Source organism: Crinia signifera, chromosome 1, assembly GCF_055691185.1.
Source record: "Crinia signifera chromosome 1, ASM5569118v1, whole genome shotgun sequence".
NCBI lineage: Eukaryota > Metazoa > Chordata > Amphibia > Anura > Myobatrachidae > Crinia > Crinia signifera.
This window is the reverse complement of record NC_139217.1, coordinates 170,249,242-170,268,578: the sequence shown is the minus strand read 5'-3', so window position 1 is coordinate 170,268,578 and position 19,337 is coordinate 170,249,242. Positions and strand designations below refer to the sequence as shown.

At 43.7% G+C, this 19,337-nt stretch overlaps 1 protein-coding gene across 4 annotated transcripts in view; it reads right to left on the bottom strand.

The window, feature by feature from the left end:
• Positions 1 to 19,337, bottom strand: part of FAM47E (family with sequence similarity 47 member E) — a 38,894-nt gene that overhangs the window by 8,210 nt on the left and 11,347 nt on the right. The window contains exons 5-6 of one of the 4 annotated variants that reach the window (XM_083176789.1): positions 13,904 to 14,104; positions 12,349 to 12,678 (exon numbers count right to left, since the gene is read on the bottom strand). The exons of 1 other annotated variant lie outside the window; for it this stretch is intronic. In XM_083176789.1, coding sequence (XP_083032915.1) covers positions 12,541 to 12,678; positions 13,904 to 14,104 — 339 coding nt within the window. In that variant the 3' untranslated portion in view covers positions 12,349 to 12,540. Of the gene's footprint in view, positions 1 to 12,348; positions 12,679 to 13,903; positions 14,105 to 19,337 lie in introns of those variants that run through there. 2 more of the 4 variants (XM_083176798.1, XM_083176773.1) reach the window with 2 other exon arrangements.

Genomic DNA, 19,337 nt, shown 5'->3' with positions numbered 1-19,337 from the left:
ATTCTACTGCTTCTGCTGATCCTCAGCGATACCAGCTTAAGCCTCTTCAAGTACCATCACCCGCAAGCAAATTTCTGCTGTTTTTTTAAAAAACTAAAAATCAATAGTGTGAAATTGTTTTGTACCACTTCCATTGCCCCTGATGAAGTCAAGCTATTGACGAAACGCGTTGGGCCTCTGTCATCATTTTTGGAAGATTCCTGAATAAATCTTTTTACAAATACCATCTGGACTTTTATATCGTTGATCAACAGATTTGTTGTATATATATATATATATATGTAAATGAAATTGGCGCACCCTGAAACCTCCTTCTTTCATCTCTAAAACCTTTGGGTCCTGTCTAACAGGGGGCCCCTCAGAGGTGCTGCCTCCCCCTTTGTGAGGCGCGGTTGGGTTCCATTGTCATATATATATATATATGGTTATTATTTTTGTAATATGCTACTTCCACTGCCCCTGAAGAAGTCATTTTGATGACGAAACGCATTGGGATCGTTATTCTTATCTGGAAGTTTAGACATCTGAAAAATATTCATCCAATGCTGTATTGAAAGATTTTTATATTCTGTATATACATTGTTATGTCCATAGGACAATTTTATATTAAAAATGATTTATTATACAGATGGAGATGGCCTTGTCCTTGCTGTGGACAGCGTTTCTACCGCCATCCACGCCGGCGGCTGTCTCCCACCAGGGGGCGTGCGCGCACGAGACGCCCGCGCGACCCGTGACAACGGAGCTCGGTGGGGGTCACCGATGCCTCCCCCACCATCTCCACCGGTTCCTCTCACCGCCCCATCCCCCCCGAATTGGGCAGCGTCTCCCCAAAGCGGAGACAGGCTGGGAGACGCTGCCCAGCCGCCGCTATTCTGGGACGCGCGTGAGATGCACGTGCGTCCCAGTCTCTATCGCTGCCGCCACCAGCGCAAGGCATCTGGCGAGCGCCAGGGATAGAAGAGGCCAGCTCCATCTGTACATGTTGTGTACTTACAGTACCTATAGCGCACTCTGAACCTTTTCTTCATTTCTAAAAAGTGTGGGTCCCACCTAACAGGGGATCCCTCAGAGGTGTGCTCTAAGTTCATTGAGCGCAGTTTGGGGTTATTCTGTGCCTGTTTATATATATATATATATATATATATATATATATATATATACATATATATATATATATACATATATATATCACAACCCAAAATCTCTGAAATTGCGCTATTTATTTTTATAATTTTGATTTATAAAATCGGTCGCTGTTGACACTCAGACCCCTACTAGCTGGGACTGAAAATACCTACAATACACAACACAATAGTGCCTTCAGCGCCCTTAGTTAGTAATGTCCATACCATACAATATAATACACAGTGATAATAAAATAATAATTAAAAATAATTAGATACAATTCATAGGTGGTTCTTTTGAAGAAATTTTTCTTTTATTTTTCAATAAAGCGCGATCAATACCCAACGCGTTTCGCCTCGTTAAGAGGCTTCATCAGGGGTTTGTGATCTATAAAAATATATATAGTATACATAAAAATCACATTATGGACATTTCATAATTAAAACATTACAAATTTATAATACATAAATACACAAAATTATACATAAAATTATATGTTATAAAATTATAGTGACAATGATATACAGATGGAAGGAGCAAACTTATATTACCAAATTCTTTTACATAATTATTATTATTAGAACATTTAGTAAATTCATTTAGTTCATTTGTCAATTCTGTGATCTTTTGGGACACAAAGGTACATACCTTTTCTCTTTATAGACTATAAAGAGAAAAGGTATGTACCTTTGTGTCCCAAAAGATCACAGAATTGACAAATGAACTAAATGAATTTACTAAATGTTCTAATAATAATAATTATGTAAAAGAATTTGGTAATATAAGTTTGCTCCTTCCATCTGTATATCATTGTCACTATAATTTTATAACATATAATTTTATGTATAATTTTGTGTATTTATGTATTATAAATTTGTAATGTTTTAATTATGAAATGTCCATAATGTGATTTTTATGTATACTATATATATTTTTATAGATCACAAACCCCTGATGAAGCCTCTTAACGAGGCGAAACGCGTTGGGTATTGATCGCGCTTTATTGAAAAATAAAAGAAAAATTTCTTCAAAAGAACCACCTATGAATTGTATCTAATTATTTTTAATTATTATTTTATTATCACTGTGTATTATATTGTATGGTATGGACATTACTAACTAAGGGCGCTGAAGGCACTATTGTGTTGTATATATATATATATACACATATATATATATATACATATATATATATATATATATATATATATATATATATATATATATATATATACACAGTACTATTTTTCTGGAAAAATAGGTCCAGGAACTCCAGGTCTGGGGGCGGATGTGTGTGATATACAAATTGGTTGAACCAGGTGTGGGAATTGGACCATCCAGTGAGTAATCCTTTAACACAGTGGAAGGATTTTAGTGGTCAGAACCAAAGTCCATGTATATTCGGACTGCAGCAACCTTCACAAACAAATCCTCGAGGATCAGATGAGGTGAATATCTTGGCAGAGAAACATAAGAAGGTGCGCTTCATGGTGCATTAAACAAGTTTTTAATGAGTTAAAAATATTTTAGACCAGGGAGAGCAAAGCAAATGCTTTTTTAAAATGCAAAATTTAAAACAGGGTGGACTGGATTCCACATGACATGACATATAAAAGCCAAGGCTAAGCAGCTGGGCAATCCTGGTCCCGAAGAACTGAATACCTCACATGCGTCCCCCGCTGGGTTGCGGGCAGGCGCCTGAAGGAGAGAGGAATCGGGCGAAGGGTCAGAAGGAGCCACAGGAACAGCCAGCCAGTGAGTGCGGATAGCCACGCCCTGACGCGTTTCGACACTGGGACTTCATCAGAGGGTGTGGCCACCTCACATACTCACATCCCCTAAATAGGCCGGATATGTCAATCAAGTGCCCAAAGCTCACAGAGTATCCACCCACATGACGCTTTATGTCTAATTAAGAACATAAGCACAACTGACTCCAACAGAATGACAATCCATTCTTAGAGGACAGGAACGCAAAAAGTCTCTAAATTAGAAAAGCCGCGATAATATATGTCACGTCTTACAATTTATATGAGCACTGTATAAAAAAGATTAAAAAATACATAACAAATTTTCTGAAAGAGACAGTACTTCTAAAAAGACGTGAAAAATACATGTAACTTCATTGTAAAATACAACAAAAAAATGCTAGTTTAAGCATATATAGACAGTGTTAGGCTTAATTAATAAAGGGTGTAATTTCATACCCTTCGTTAAGTCCGAAGGGACACAGTGTATTTAGTTTAAGAATCCAAAAGGCTTCCCTTTTCAACAGTGCTTTCTCCCGATCTCCTCCCCGCTTCCCTTGCTGAACTATTTCAATACCTTTAAGGGTTAAGAAGTGTGTGGAGACAGTGAATCCCCACCAGATGGCACTGCCACACTCAATAAGATTTATCAATAAGACTCTTTTAGAGAGATATATTTGATCTTTATGTTATTTATTAAAAAAACATGGTATACATAATAAGATGAAGAATCTGCATTTTACATATATATCATTACACTTAAATAAGACACACCAGACATACAACACAAAACATATAAGGTAACTAGACACGGGCTGGCTATGAGGCTTATGACTGCATGTAAATCTTCATGAGACAATAAAACTTTTTCCTTTTTGAGCAAATAGTTACCAGTCCACATGGGATTGTAGCTCTTGCTGTGCTGGGCGTTGATACCAGATCCTATGGGCGGTATTCAATGAGCCTGATTCGCCAGGTTTTTATGGCGAATTTGTGCTGTTTGGCGAATTTCTGACAAAAACGGTGAATCACCCTATTCAATGACCACATGGCGAATACATTTGAAGGTTTTTTTCGCCATGATTCACCGAGTAGCAATCGCTATCTTTTCATGGCGAAGTGGAATGTGAACTTTTAAAATAAAGTGTTTTGTTTTTTACATTTGGTGTCAAAAAATCAGGAATTTTATTCTGAGGAGGGGCATGCTATTTTTATTCATGTGCTGTAAGCACATGAATATATATTTAATTTTAAAAATAATTTTTTTTTTTTTTACACAGCAGCCAGCAGGGGGCGCCGGAGCCGAGCCGCTCATTACATATTCATATATTCACTGCACGATCATTCCGATCGTGTGTAGTGAATATACGCTCCCCTGCTGGCACCCCCGGGGGGGCAGCCTGTGCTGCCTGGCACCCGGGGAGCCCACCTAACCCCCCACAAAGGTCTGGGCTAGGCAGAGAGACTACCATCTCTCTGCCTGGCACCGTCCTCAGGCTCCCTGCGGCAATCGCCGCAGGAGCTCATATTCGCCAGTCAGGGGCTCGCTGCCCCTGACTCGTTGAATACCGGAGCCCGCCGGCTCCGGAACGTGGCGAATGTGCAGCGAATCCAAAAAAGGATTCGCTGCACCTCGCAGGTATTCACATTGAATACCGCCCTATATCTGAGCAGAAACTGCTTTTAGTTTTGCAGTGGATATCCACTCCCTTAATGAGGGGAGTTCAGCTCCAGGTACTGGTTAGCGTCCCCAATAGTGTCCAAATCCCCAATGGGATATTTGTAATCCACACAGTGATGACGACTGGCAACAATCTGGCTAGAGCAGGCTCCAGAACGCGTTTCTCCGCCTTCACTTCACTCGGCGACTTCCTCAGCTGGATGCCCTGTCTCATCATCTGCCGGTTTGGTACTCTCTACTTAGCACGGCGCCCACGATTTTGATCGTGGGCATCGCAGGTAAAAAAAATCGCGGAAACAATGTTAAATGGCCCACAGAGGCCAAATAGGCACCCTGAAGTGTGAAATGGCCCCCACAATTGTTAACGCCACCCCACGATCAACATCAACCCGAAGCGTGGCGAGCGCAGCGAGCCCGCGAGGGGCGGCGGTAAGCGTCCTACGACCTTTTCATACCCCCACTATCCACGTCGGCGTGGAGTTGAGAATAGAATAGTGTGGCGAGCGCAGCGAGCCCGAAGCGTGGCGAGCGCAGCGAGCCCCGCGAGGGGACGCGGATACCTTCACAGGTAAACGCGTCCCTTCGCGGGCTTCACAGGTATCCTCGTCCGCTCGCCACGCTTCGCGCTCGCCACACTATTCTATTCTCAACTCCACGCCGACGTGGATAGTGGGGGTATGAAAAGGTCGTAGGACGCGTACCGCCGCCCCTCGCGGGCTCGCTGCGCTCGCCACGCTTTGGGTTCACGTTGATCGTGGGGTGGCGTTAACAATTGTGGGGGCCATTTCACACTTCAGGGTGGCTATTTGGCCTCTGTGGGCCATTTAACATTGATTCCTATGGAAAAATCGTGTCAATTGAGGCATTGAACAGAAAAATCGGGTCAATTGAGAAATTTAACATTGGTCCCTATGGGAAATCGCGGGCATCGCGTCGGTCGCGTCGCACCCGGTTTTTTAGTGCATTCAATGCCCGCGATGACCGCGATGGGCGCCGTGCTAGGTAAAGAGTACCCCGGTTTTTGTACTGTTTAGATTCGCGGGCTTCCGCGACTTCCGCATTCCGAGAGTCACGCCTCGCTTTCAGACTCATATTGCGGCGGCCATCTTCTTCCGCCTCTGTGTACCAAGCCTCGTTTTCATTAGCCAATGTTAATACAGTCGTGGACATCTTTATTACAGCAAACCCATATTTCTCCTTTTCCAAATTAGGACTGCTTGTTTTACACACATCACGGCGGCCATCTTTTTGGTTGATAATACTGCGGCGGCCATTTTTTTTGTTTCTTAGTGTGACACCAGGTACTATGGTGTGCGGCATCATGTGTAATGGGTACTATGGTGTGCGGCATCATGTGTAATGGGTACTATGGTGTGCGGCATCATGTGTAATGGGTACTATGGTGCCATCAAGCAAGAACCCCCTAGCAAAGAGCACGTAGGTAAGCAGCACTTATGTGGCAAAAATGTAATGGGCATTACGGTTTGCTATATAGTATGTAATGGGCATCATGATGTGTGGCACAATGTGTAATGGGCATTATGGTGTGTGGCCTTATGTGTAATTGGCATTATGGCGTGTGGCTTTATGTGTAATGGGTATTACGGAGTTTGCTAAAATGTGTAATGGGCATTACTGTGTATGGTCTAAAGTGTAATACCACACCCCTTTTTGTGATTCCACGCCTCCTTCCCATGAGGCCATGCCTCCTTCCCATGCCCCCTTTTTTGGCAAGGGGCTACGCCGCGCAAAGGTCCCCCTGCTATTATGTCTAGATCTGGGACCACCCATTACCATAATTCTAGATTCGCCTATGGGTACAAATACATTAAGAACACTCTTGGGTGTGTACTTGGGTGGTGTGGTCACCGTTGCTGCTTTGACAACACTGTGATGCTCCACTCAGTGAATCATGTAACACGATTTCAAAACCAGGGGGCGTAATGTGACACCTCTCCGAATGGTGCCTTTTCCCAACTCTGCAGTAGATTCAGAATCAAAGTGAATATACCACACTCTGACTGTGGTCATTATATATATATATATATATATATATATATATATATATATATATATATATATATATATATATATATAGTCCAAATCGGATGGCATACTCAATAACTTCAACTCCAGCAGCTGGGGTGCATATGGCTCAGGCTTGCATTTAGTCCAAATGTGCCATATAAATCCAAAGAAAAGACAGAGTGCATACCCTCCAACATTTGTAGGGCATAAATTGGTACACATTCGGGGAAGGGGGAGTGGTCACGGGTAAAGTGGGTGTGTCCACATGAAGTGGGCGTGGTCACATCCCCTTTCGAAATGTGTAATTGTCATTTTTTGCAAGATGCCTCCACATTCACCACTGCTTACCGGTGGATGTCTGGAGGAGGAAAGTGCTTTGCCTAAGTGCGCTCGCACTGCAGCTCATGGATGCCTTCTGGAAGAAGGTTCCCGCCACCCGGCCCCTCTATGGTCGCGGACGATGACATGTCCCGTCCGCGACCAGAAACTAGAGCCCGCACAGACAGTGTCATTGCCACCCAGCCACTCTGTGGTGGCGGGCAGATGACACATCACGCCTGTGACCAGAAACGAGAGCACCAACACCTACAGTAAGAGCCCTGGAGCGGGGTAACAGCACACGCTGTTAAGCACACTGCTCCTCCTTACTTTGACCCCAAGCACATGGAGTCGGAGACAATGGAGAAGTGGCGACTCCATTGCCTCCGGCCGAAAACCGGTACAATCGGTACATCCATTTTTAGCTGGTACAGACCGTTAAAAAACGGTACTGTACTGGCTAAAACGGTACAGTTGGAGGGCATGAGAGTGCACTCACCAGACTTCTCTTCCAGGTTAAAATTAATCCTTTAATGTAACATTTTTAAAATCAGGAACAATGGTCAACGTTTCAGGTCTCCCAGGACCCTTTGTCAAGACAGAGCTGACAAATGCCTAGTCAAATGACCACCTTAAATACCCTGAGGCAGTCTCAAAGCTCCTCCCTTTTTTCAATTAAACTGCCAATACAGGCAGTAGACAAAACAAATCTTTGGACACTAACCCGCCCGGTACAGGGACTCCATTATACATCTTATTGGACACATATCTTAATCTTAGCTACAGTAAGCACCATAGTCTCATTCAATCCTCATCGCATGCTGTTCTCTCAAAATACTTTTTATATTCTCACAATGGTTTAACAATATCTTTTGTCCTATATACACATTTCAGCAACTTGCTCCTGAGGAAGCCGGACAGCAAACATCCGGGGAAACGCGTTGAGCCATTGAAAACAATTTACCATCTTTATCTTTTCAAGTGATGTCCCTTCTCCCAAAGACGTCCATCATCTCCTACCACTTTATTGGATTACAAATCATTTTGGGACTTCAGCACAGTTCCTAATCATCCTACTTAAAGGAGAAGACGCCAAATAGGGAGAATTGCCTGTATTCCCATATAGGGAACCTATCCATGGGAATTCATCATCTCTTTTTCCTGGTACCCACAATCCCTATACCAGAGAACGACAGATGGTAATATCACAACTTTATTTCACTAAATTCCACACTGGTGGAGCTCCGCATCAATAGCTATAAGCATCTTGTGCTCTTTTTTTATTCGTAATTCATTTTATGTGTTTATTATTTTTCTTGATTGTTTTTATATGTTAAAATAAATTTGTTAATATTTTTGAGATACCATCTGGTCTTTCTAATTATTCAGCCAGCGCTGGCACATTCTCTTTTTTTCATTACAATATTTTGGGGCTGACAACCCAGTGCCAGCAGCTGTTGATAGCGCACCACTCACCTCCTTTCACATTTCAGCAACTACTTGCCAATTGATATAGGGGTAATGTGCACACGCTAAGTAGGTTAATAAATTTCGGCACATATTGTCGATTGTGGGGATTTGTTTGTCCTACCATCGATGGTGTTGATTTTTAATGTTTAATTTTACTTTTATGTATGTTTATTTTATGCCAAAAAATGACTGCCTGATACCTGTTGTAGTATAAAGTAAAAACCCTAAAATTAAATATGATTAATGTGGATATGTTTAAAAGAATTAGGGTGAGATTTAATAGGATGAGAGATTCAGAAAGTGAGAGATTTGGTAAGAAATCTCCAGTTTTTTTTAAAGAGGCAACCATTTACAGTGCAAAACCAGTTTGATCTTGCAGTGTAAATGATTGCCGCTTTAAAAAAACTGGAGATTTCTCACCAAATCTCTCACTTTCTGAATCTCTCATCCTATTAAATCTCACCCTTAGTTCCCGCAGGATTTATAGCGGTTTAAATGACTTCCTTAAACTCCGGCTTGCTGGAACGCAGCAGGAGCCGGAAATAATTGCTTAATGGAAAGCACAGTCTAGAGATGGGCAAAACGGGTCACTAAGATGAGCTGGGATCCAGCGGTTCACTCCGTGAAAAGATCCAGATCTTTCAGACGAGTCCTCGGCTCGCTTTCTCATCTTTTATTGCCATTTTTTTTTTTACTTTTTTTTTTTTTTTTTTTAAATAGTGAGCTGAACAAATAAGAACATACATGACCGTGTAAAACACTGATCGATGGCTGGGTGCAGAATCGCCATCGATGACAACCATCGATGGCGTCTGCACCGATGGCCATCCCTAACAGCAGCAGCCTTGTTATTTTTTCTTGTACTTGCAGTCGCAGCACTGTACTCAGTCTCCAGAGTTAGTACAGGTGGCAGTTCTGAGCTCAGGCAAATGCATTGTAATGAGAAACTAAACAGAAAGTAAAATAACGTTGATTCACCTTTTTGGGATCGGCAGCTCACTCACTCTTTTATGGGTTCCGTCCAAAAGAGCCGCTTCGTTCGCGAACAGCCCATCTTCAATGCACACTGAAAGACAGTGTGGCATGCATATTAGCCCCGCTGCCTGGGACTTCCAGTCGGTGGAATGTAGGAGGAAGCGGAAGTAGCCGCTAGTTGACACGCATGCCGGACAGCATGCGGTGAGGATTGAATGAGACTATGGTGCTTACTGTAGGTAAGATTAAGATATGTGTCCAATAGGATGTATAATGCAGTCCCTGTATTGGGCGGGTTAGTGTCCAAAGATTAGTTTTGTCTACTGCTTGTATTGGAAGTTTAAGTGTAAAAAGGGAGGAGCTTTGAGACAAAGGGTCCTGGGAGACCCGAAACGTCGACATTGTTCCTGATTTTAAAGATGTTACATCAAAGGATCACTTTTAAACTGGAAGAGTAGTCTGGTGAGTCCCATAAACTAACCCTCTTATACACTCCCAACAGCCCAACCATTCACCACCTACCTGCAGCCTTACCCCACCCCTCCCCCACCCCACAGCCTGCCTGTCATCGGTGTGAAGGTGCTCACTCACCGCACATGCCCGCCCAGTCATTTCCATGTCCAATAGCCTGCCCAAAATACAAGCCATATTTCACACAATAACAGTCCTCACAGGTTAAGGGGGCATAGCCCCTTACAACGGTGTGAAGAGCGCCCGTAGGGCACAATGAATCACTATATATATCTATATATATATCTATATAGATATATATATATCTATATAGATATAGATATATATATATATATATATATATATATATATATATATATATATATATATATATATATATATATAGATGCTGGGTGACGGCGGCACTCGAAGAACTAAAGTAGCCAGACAACTGGATAGTGACCAACGTTTCAAGGCTGGTGCAGCCTCTTTATCAAGGTGCAGTAAGTCTTACTGCACCTTGATAAAGAGGCTGCACCAGCCTTGAAACATTGGTCACTATCCAGTTGTCTGGCTACTTTATTTCTTCGAGTGCCGCCGTCACCCAGCATCTACCTATCCCGGGAACCTACCGGGTACTCACACGGGGGGCACCGAGTTGTGATTACAGCTCCTTGCAAAGACGGCGGAGTGCCGCTTCATCCATTCTCTCTCTCTCTCTCTCTCTCTATATGGTACTTGTGTATTATCACGGCGCCCAGGATTTTCATCGCAGGGCATCTGATCGCATGCAATGTGATGCGATCGCATGCAATGTGATGCGATAAGATGCGATTTTTAATTGTATGACATTCGACTTTTAATTGTACAAGCACCCTGATGGGCGCATACTATGTTAAATGTACCCCCATTGTCAACGCCACCCCCACTATCAACGCCAACCCGAAGCATGGCGAGGGGCAGTGGTACGCGTCCTCCGACCTTTTCAAACCCCCACTATCCACGTCGGCGTGGAGTTGATTTTAGATAGTGTGGCGAGCGCAGCGAGCCCCACGAGGGGACACGGATTACTTGACATGTATTCCGCGTGCGCTCGCCACGCTTCGGGATAGTGGGGGTAAAATCAACTCCACACCAACGTGGATAGTGGGGTTATGAAAAGGTCGGAGGATGCGTACCGCCGCCCCTCGCGGGCTCGCTGCGCTCGCCACGCTTCGGGTTGACGTTGAGGGTGGGGGTGGTGTTGACAATGGGGGTGCATTTAACATAGTAAGCACCCATCAGGGTGGTTTGCTGGCATGCGATATTATGCGATATTTTATTGTACATTGCTGGTCTTTTCACCCGAATATCGCATACCACTAATTAAGGTATACAATGCAATGCGATGGGCGCCATGATAATACACAAGTACCATAAATATATGTATATATATATATATATATATATATATATATATATATATATATATATATATATATAGATTCGTGTAGAGACCGCACTCGCACTTCAACATTAGGATAACACGGGGTGCCAGATAAAGGAGATACGTGTGATACGAATATCCAGTTATAGTCCGGGGTGTCTCAACACCGATATAGGTGTCAAGTATCCAGCACTCTCCTATTCATAAATCCAAACAAATTTTTGTAAAATCCAAAAGTGTAATCTTTAATTGTTCACACGTGGTCACATCAGGTCAGTGTACAGGTATATATAGGGAATACGCCCCGACGTTTCGATCTTGCGATCTTTATCAAGAGGCACACACACGGCCTCCTCTCTCCTGGGATTTGGCCCCGTTGTCTCCTGATCACTTTGCAGCATTGTTGTCTCCTGGCTTCCATTCCTTGACAAAGGTCACTGTTGCTGACCGAAACGTTGGCAGATGGACTTAAAGAAACAGGTTAAACTACCTCATTTCATTTTTGACTTTGTATTTATGTTTAAAAACAACTAGGAGTAACTTCAGTTGTTTTTTGGCGAGTGTTCTTACCTACCTTTGGCAGGCTCTTTTTCTGTGAATGGACACGGGCATTGCCTGCGGTCCCTAAAGAACACCCCACGGTTGTTTTATTTGAAAATTGTGCGAGTGCAGGCTTTTTGTGGATCTTATATATATATATATATATATATATATATATATATATATATATAGATGCATGGGACAGTGGCACAGGCTCGGATTTGCACAAACACAGTCAGACTACAGCAGTAGTATCCTATCGGATACTACTGCTGTAGTCTGACTTTGTGCAAATCCGAGCATGTGCCACTGTCCCATGCATCTATCTTCATCCCTGTGTGTGCACCCTTGTTACGTTTTTTATATGGAGTGCCATTCAATGTACATATATATATATATATATATATATATATATATATAGATAGGTAAGTACCAGCCGGTACTATCGGGCGGCACTCCAACGGATTTAACTCAGGCAGTAAAGTACAGACTCACAACTGCACGTCTATATATATATATATGATCTACAACAAAGAGGATAGAAGAGGACGCTTCATGGTGCATTAAAATAGTAATTTTATTGGATCCCACAAAGGCAATGATCCACAATAAAAGCAATTGCTCGTACCAAGTAAACTGACACTGTGGGCTGGTTACCACATGGCGTAAATACACAAACACATAGGCAATGCTGCTCATCATCCAATGCAGGCATGAAGGAGGCTCCAAGGAACTGCGGCTATTAAGCGCTGGTTTGCGCTGCTGAAGGCAGAGGATCACGGAGAGACCGGCGCCAGCTGGAAACGACGGGAGACAGCGTGGAGATCGGGTAGAGCGTCACAAGCCACGCCTTGACGCGTTTCGTCACTGGGACTTCGTCTAGTGTTCGTGTGGCACCGAAACACTGCCAACTGCTGGCAAGAAGTGAAACTACGGGTGAAATTTAATAGGAGGAGAGATTCAGAATGTGAGAGATTCAGAATGTGAGAGATTTGGTAAGAGATCTCCAGTTTTTTTTAAAGCGGCAATCATTTACACTGCAAAATTAAACTGGTGTTGCAGTGTAAATGATTGGTACTTTAAAAAAAAATTGGAGATTTCTTACCAAATCTCTCACTTTCTGAATCTCTCATCCTATTAAATTTCTCCCAGTATCTCTTTCACACATACAGAGGCACAGAGGCAATCACACATGCAGAAACACAGAGGCAATCACAAGGTAGCAGACTAGCTTTTAAAACTTTTGCTTCGAGCGTGCTTAGCTAATATATATATATATAGAAAGTTCTATTCGGCACTCTCAGAAATTAATATAGATGTATAGCCCCGGTGCCATGTAGTGTGCTTCCGCACATATGTAGAATAGCCAAGAAGGATACCAGCACTCGTGGGACTTGTAAATGTACAAAGCAGCAGACACAGAAGTCTGTCAAGGCAGACTTCTGTGTCTGCTGCTTTGTACATTTACAAGTCCCACGAGTGCTGGTATCCTTCTTGGCTATCCTATATATATATATCGTTTCACAAATACGGCTCCTGAGAAATTTGGCTTCAATTTGAACTTTTCAGTTCAAATTGCATCGCGTCTAGCATTAACCTGATGTACAATGACATTAAAATATGGACCTACTCAGGACTATTTTTCTGCAGGCTCCAGCAGGAACTGAGGCCATTATTCTAGTTCACTCTTTCTGACAAAATATTTCTTAGATGGACAAAACCATGTGCACTGCAGGTGAGGCAGGTGTTACTTGTGCAGAGATAATTAGATTTGGGTGGGGTTTTACACCTGCCTCACCTGCAGTGCACATGGTTTTGTCCATCTAAGAAATATTTTGTCAGAAAGAGTGAACTAGAATAAGGGCCTGAGTTCCTGCTGGAGCCTGCAGAAAAATAGCCCTGGACCTACTGTAACATACACCACACATTGAATGCTATTTCCCCACCTTTTCCTAATGCCTCTTCCCTACATTTACATTCCCCCATACTGTTATGAACCAAAATAAATGAGAGCATTGTGTTTAAGTTTTCAGTGTCTACATTTTTGTAATCAATTTTTAAAAATTGACTTACTAATAAAGCACCAAAGTTACAAAAAGAATATACATAAAATTGCACTTGATAAAGATTTGACCTTACCTTAGACTGCTGAAAGTTCCTTGAGGGTAAATTCTTTGCACTGTGCCCTTGAGGTGAGTCTCCCACATACATTTTCAACTCTGCTGGCACATTGTTAAGCTCTACAACATGAATTGGAACACTAAGGGGTGGCTTAGTGTCAAAGCCACTGGCAAATAGGCTGAATATGGACGATTCATTAATATTGCACGGCTCTCCTCCCTGTAAGACAAAACAAATGGTTTCCTAACTATATATATATATATATATGCACAGTGGCGTAGCTACGTTTTGGGTGCCCCCCCCCGCCGCCCATGCAAACCCCCCCATCCCCTGCAGCCTTACCTTTCGCGCTGGTCCTGGCGGCTCCGTTCTTCTGCTGAGGACCACCACAAAATGGCCACCCCCATACAGCAGACAGTTTCTGTCTGCTGTATGGGGGCGGCCATTTTGTGGTGGTCCTCAGCAGAAGAACGGAGCCGCCGGGACCAGCGAAATAGGTAAGCCTGCGGGGGATTGGGGGGAGGTGTAACTATAGCACCGCAGCCCCCGGCGCCCCCCTATGCACAGCGCCCCCCCCCCCCCCCCGCGGTGGCGGGGGCTGCGGTGCTATAGTTACGCCACTGTGTATATATATATATATATATATATATACACATACAAAATGAATGTGTGGCGCCACATGTGCGTCCCCAGCTAGTGTAAATATTGTAGGCAATGTACCCCTTTTTATTTTATTATATGGGGTGTCAGCCAATCCTCAAAGTCCAAGTAATGGTAAATTACTTAAGAGAAGAAATGTGTTCAATAGATGAAGATGCGGCGACTATTGCTCTTTAAGAATATACAATAGTGCAACCTGCCCTAATTAGAACATGGTTTGACAATGTTGAATATGAACTTAGAACCACTATAGGTGAATTAATTGGCTATGGTTACCAATTAAAAATAATCACTAGATGTTGAGTAAAAAGATTACATTTATTATTACAATAAAAATAGGGATATTAATACAATAAAAAAGGGATATTTTAAAAATAAACAATGCAATTCCTATCCTAAAAAAATTGCGGAGATAATTCTTTAAGAATATAATGAAGAGATATAACTAAAATAAAAATATATTCAAGGTGCAAAAAGTAAGTACGGTGCTTATCTTAGATGAGGCAGAAGGGCTAGACTGTCCCAACACGTTTCGTCCTTCTGACTTTGATAAAGTCAGAAGGATGAAACACATTGGGACACTCTAGCCCTCCTGCCTCATCTAAGATAAGCACCTTACTTACTTTTTGCACCTTGAATATATTTTTATTTTAGTTATATCTCTTCATTATATTCTTAAAGAATTATCTCCGCAATTTTTTTAGGATAGGAATTGTATTGTTTATTTTTAAAATATCCCTTTTTTATTGTATTAATATCCCTATTTTTATTGTAATAATAAATTTAATCTTTTTACTCACATCTAGTGATTATTTTTAATTGGTAACCATAGCCAATTAATTCACCTATAGTGGTTCTAAGTTCATATTCAACATTGGCAAACCATGTTCTAATTAGGGCAGGTTGCACTATTGTATATTCTTAAAGAGCAATAAAAATAAAAATTGTCATTTTTCAAGATCTTTTTAGAATCACTTTTTTCCTTAAATCTTTGTCACTAAAAACACCGGTACTCTTTACCTAGCACGGCGCCCACGATTTTGATCGTGGGCATTGCAGGTAAAAAAATCGCGGGCATCGCGGCCATTGAATGCACTAAAAATCGGGTGCGACGCGACCGACGCGATGCCCGCGATTTCCCATAGGGAACAATGTTAAATTTCTCAATTGACCCGATTTTACTGTTCAATGCCTCAATTGACACGATTTTTCCATAGGAAACAATGTTAAATGGCCCACAGAGGCCAAATAGGCACCCTGAAGTGTGAAATGGCCCCCACAATTGTTAACGCCACCCCACGATCAACGTCAACCCGAAGCGTGGCGAGCGCAGCGAGCCCGCGAGGGGCGGCGGTACGTGTCCTACGACCTTTTCATACCCCCACTATCCACGTCGGCGTGGAGTTGAGAATAGAATAGTGTGGCGAGCGCAGCGAGCCACCGCGCCCGAAGCGTGGCGAGCGCAGCGAGCCCCGCGAGGGGACGCGGATACCTTCACAGGTAAACGCGTCCCTTCGCGGGCTTCACAGGTATCCTCGTCCGCTCGCCACGCTTCGGGCTCGGTGGCTTGCTGCGCTCGCCACACTATTCTATTCTCAACTCCACGCCGACGTGGATAGTGGGGGTATGAAAAGGTCGTAGGACGCGTACCGCCGCCCCTCGCGGGCTCGCTGCGCTCGCCACGCTTCGGGTTCACGTTGATCGTGGGGTGGCGTTAACAATTGTGGGGGCCATTTCACACTTCAGGGTGGCTATTTGGCCTCTGTGGGCCATTTAACATTGATTCCTATGGAAAAATCGTGTCAATTCAGGCATTGAACAGAAAAATCGGGTCAATTGAGAAATTTAACATTGGTCCCTATGGGAAATCGCGGGCATCGCGTCGGTCGCGTCGCACCCGATTTTTTAGTGCATTCAATGCCCGCGATGGGCGCCGTGCTAGGTAAAGAGTACCAAAACACCATCTGTGTGTATATATGTTTGTACGTGTGATTTTAACCTCTTTAAATTCACTGCGGCTTCCCATCATGTTATATAATGGGACCTTTTAAAAATATGACCCATTAAAAGTTAAATTTTATGTAAAAATTCTTTGTTCAAGTGCGCTCCCTAAATAACAGTCCTTTTCTCTACCTGTTCATTACTTAAACTACTACTGTTTGGGAACTGCACCCCCGCGAACCGATTTAATGGGGGGATCTGATCCTTGGATCATATATATCTAAATTCTCCATAGAGTGCAGACATACCCCCAGCTTTACAAAGGAGCAAACCTATCTATACATGTTGAAGTGTAGAAAGATATGCTTCCAATGTGTTTGAGGGCTGTGTGTGGCTTGCAGGTAGTGAAATAATGGTTTTCACTTAATAGCCTGCAGCATTGCTTTTTACATTCAGGTGTATGTGTTTGTGTAGTAATCAGCGTTAATTAGCAGACCCAGGCGTCCGCTCTCATATGGTATCTCTAGGGGTGGTCTGGAGCTATCTTTGGCGTCCGCCTGTTTTTGGGCCAAAATGCACGGCGCGTTCGCCGATCAAGGCGGTTGTAGCACCATACATTTTGTGTGCATACCCCCGTGTACACCCATGTTTACGCCCAGTTTTCCTCATTATTCCGGCCGCTCCCCTAAAAACGCCCCCATGCCGCCCACAATGACCGTACTCTTGCCGACAGGTTTTTTCGCATGGAGAGACCCGTCCGTGAGTGGTGTGGGGTCGCCGCACATGCGCATATCGAAAGCTACGCATGCACAGATAAAAAAAAACACGGTCCGCCCGTATACGGTCCCACCGTACCAAGCAGAATAAACCCCTATACAGTATGTCAAATAGACTGCATCAGACCACCTAATCTGTTATACTGTTACCATCATCTCTTTCACTGGTTATACCTTCAACAGACTGCCTTTGTTTTTTCATAATGTTTTTTTTCATAATTTTTTGATTGAATCAGCCGGTTCATTTAAAATTGTAGGTTTACCATTAATTTGTATTTTTTTTATCATATTGTTATTTTTATGTATGTTTATGAATCTTTATTTTATATCTAAATAAATAACACTTATATTTTTAAATTAATCCTGACTGGCTTTAATTTGTATCTGCTCCAAGTGCTGTCTTTTATCTTTTTCTATATTCTTTTACATTGGGAGTGGTGATGGGCATACCATTTCCTTTAGCTCTCATTATTTGTTTTTGTTTTGTTTTTGTTTCATCAGTGGAGTGGACTGCATCCTCATTAACATGAGTGAAGTGGCCTGCATCCCCATCAACATCAGTGGAGTGGCCTGTGTCCCCATCAACATCAGTGGAGTGTCCTGTGCCCCCAGCAACATCAATGGAGTGACATGCGCCCCCATCAACATCAATGGAGTGGCATACGCCCCAGCAACATCAATTCAATAGCTCCATTGGGTGCCATTTACTGGCTGGCAGGGCTGGATTCCATCCATTATGACTAGAAGGGATATCTGTGTATAGCTTAATTATTATTTACAATTTCTATTTTATCTTTTATGAAGATGATGCAGAATGAGGCCAACCTAATACCACCAAAGAGGGAGGAATCTCTGCCCCAGAGAGGGAAATGGCCCCATTACGGTAAGCCAAGCTGAGCAGGAGCACTGAGAGAAGCAGACACCCCGAAACCACGTGAAAGGCAAATGCCCCCGGCAGGTGAAACATGCCCCTGCGCCTCCACAGGTGAGACAGGCCCCACCGCCTCCACGGGTGAGACACACACCACTGGCTCCCCGGGAGAGTAAAGCCACGCGGTCTCTACAGGTGAGACAGACCCCGCAATGCCTCCATGGTTGAGACAGGCTCCACCACTTCCATGAGTGAGACAGGCTCCACCGCCTCCAGAGACAGGCCCCTGTGCCAATCATGAATTTGCCCATTTCACAATCAACAGAGTGGCCAGTGCCCCTATCAAAGAAGAGGCCTGCGCCTCCATCAATGGAGTGGCCTGTGCCCCATTAACAAAATAGCCTGCTGCCCCATCAGTGTAGTGGCCTGCATTCCCAACAACATCAGTGGAGTGGCCTGCGCTCCCATAAACATCAGTGGAATGACCACATTACCACCAGTGAGCCAAGCTGAGCAGGAGCACCGGGAGAGGCAGATGTCCCCAGCACCTGGGGCGAGGCAGACGCCCCAGCACCATGGGTGAGACAGGCCCCACTGCCTCCACAGCTGAGAAAGGCCACCATCACCCCCATCAACAACAATGGAGTGGCATTCGCCCCCATCAATATCAATGGAGTGGCATGCACCCCCATCAACATCAGTGGAGTGGCATGCACCTCCATCAACATCAATGGAGTGGCCTGTCCGCCCATCAACATTAATGCAGTGTCATGTGCCCCCATCAACATCAATGGAGTGGTATTCACCCCCCTCAACATCAATGGAGTGACATGTGCCCCATCAACATCAACGCAGTGGCATGCACCCCCATCAACATCAATGATATGGCATGCACCTCCATCAACATCAATGGGGTAGCATCTGCCCACAGGTGAGACAGGTCTTACCATCTCCACAGGTTAGACAGGCCTCAATGCCTCCATGGGTGAGACAGGCCCCCGCGACTATGAGGAATTCACCCCCATCACCATCAACAGAGTGGCCGGTGGCCTCATCAATGCAGTGGCCTATTCCCCCATCAATGGAGTGGCCTGTGCCCCCATCAACAGTGACCTGCACCCCCATTAACAAAATGGCCTGCTTACCCATCAGTGGAGTGGCCTGCATCCCCAACATCATCAGTGACGTGGCCTGCACTCCCATG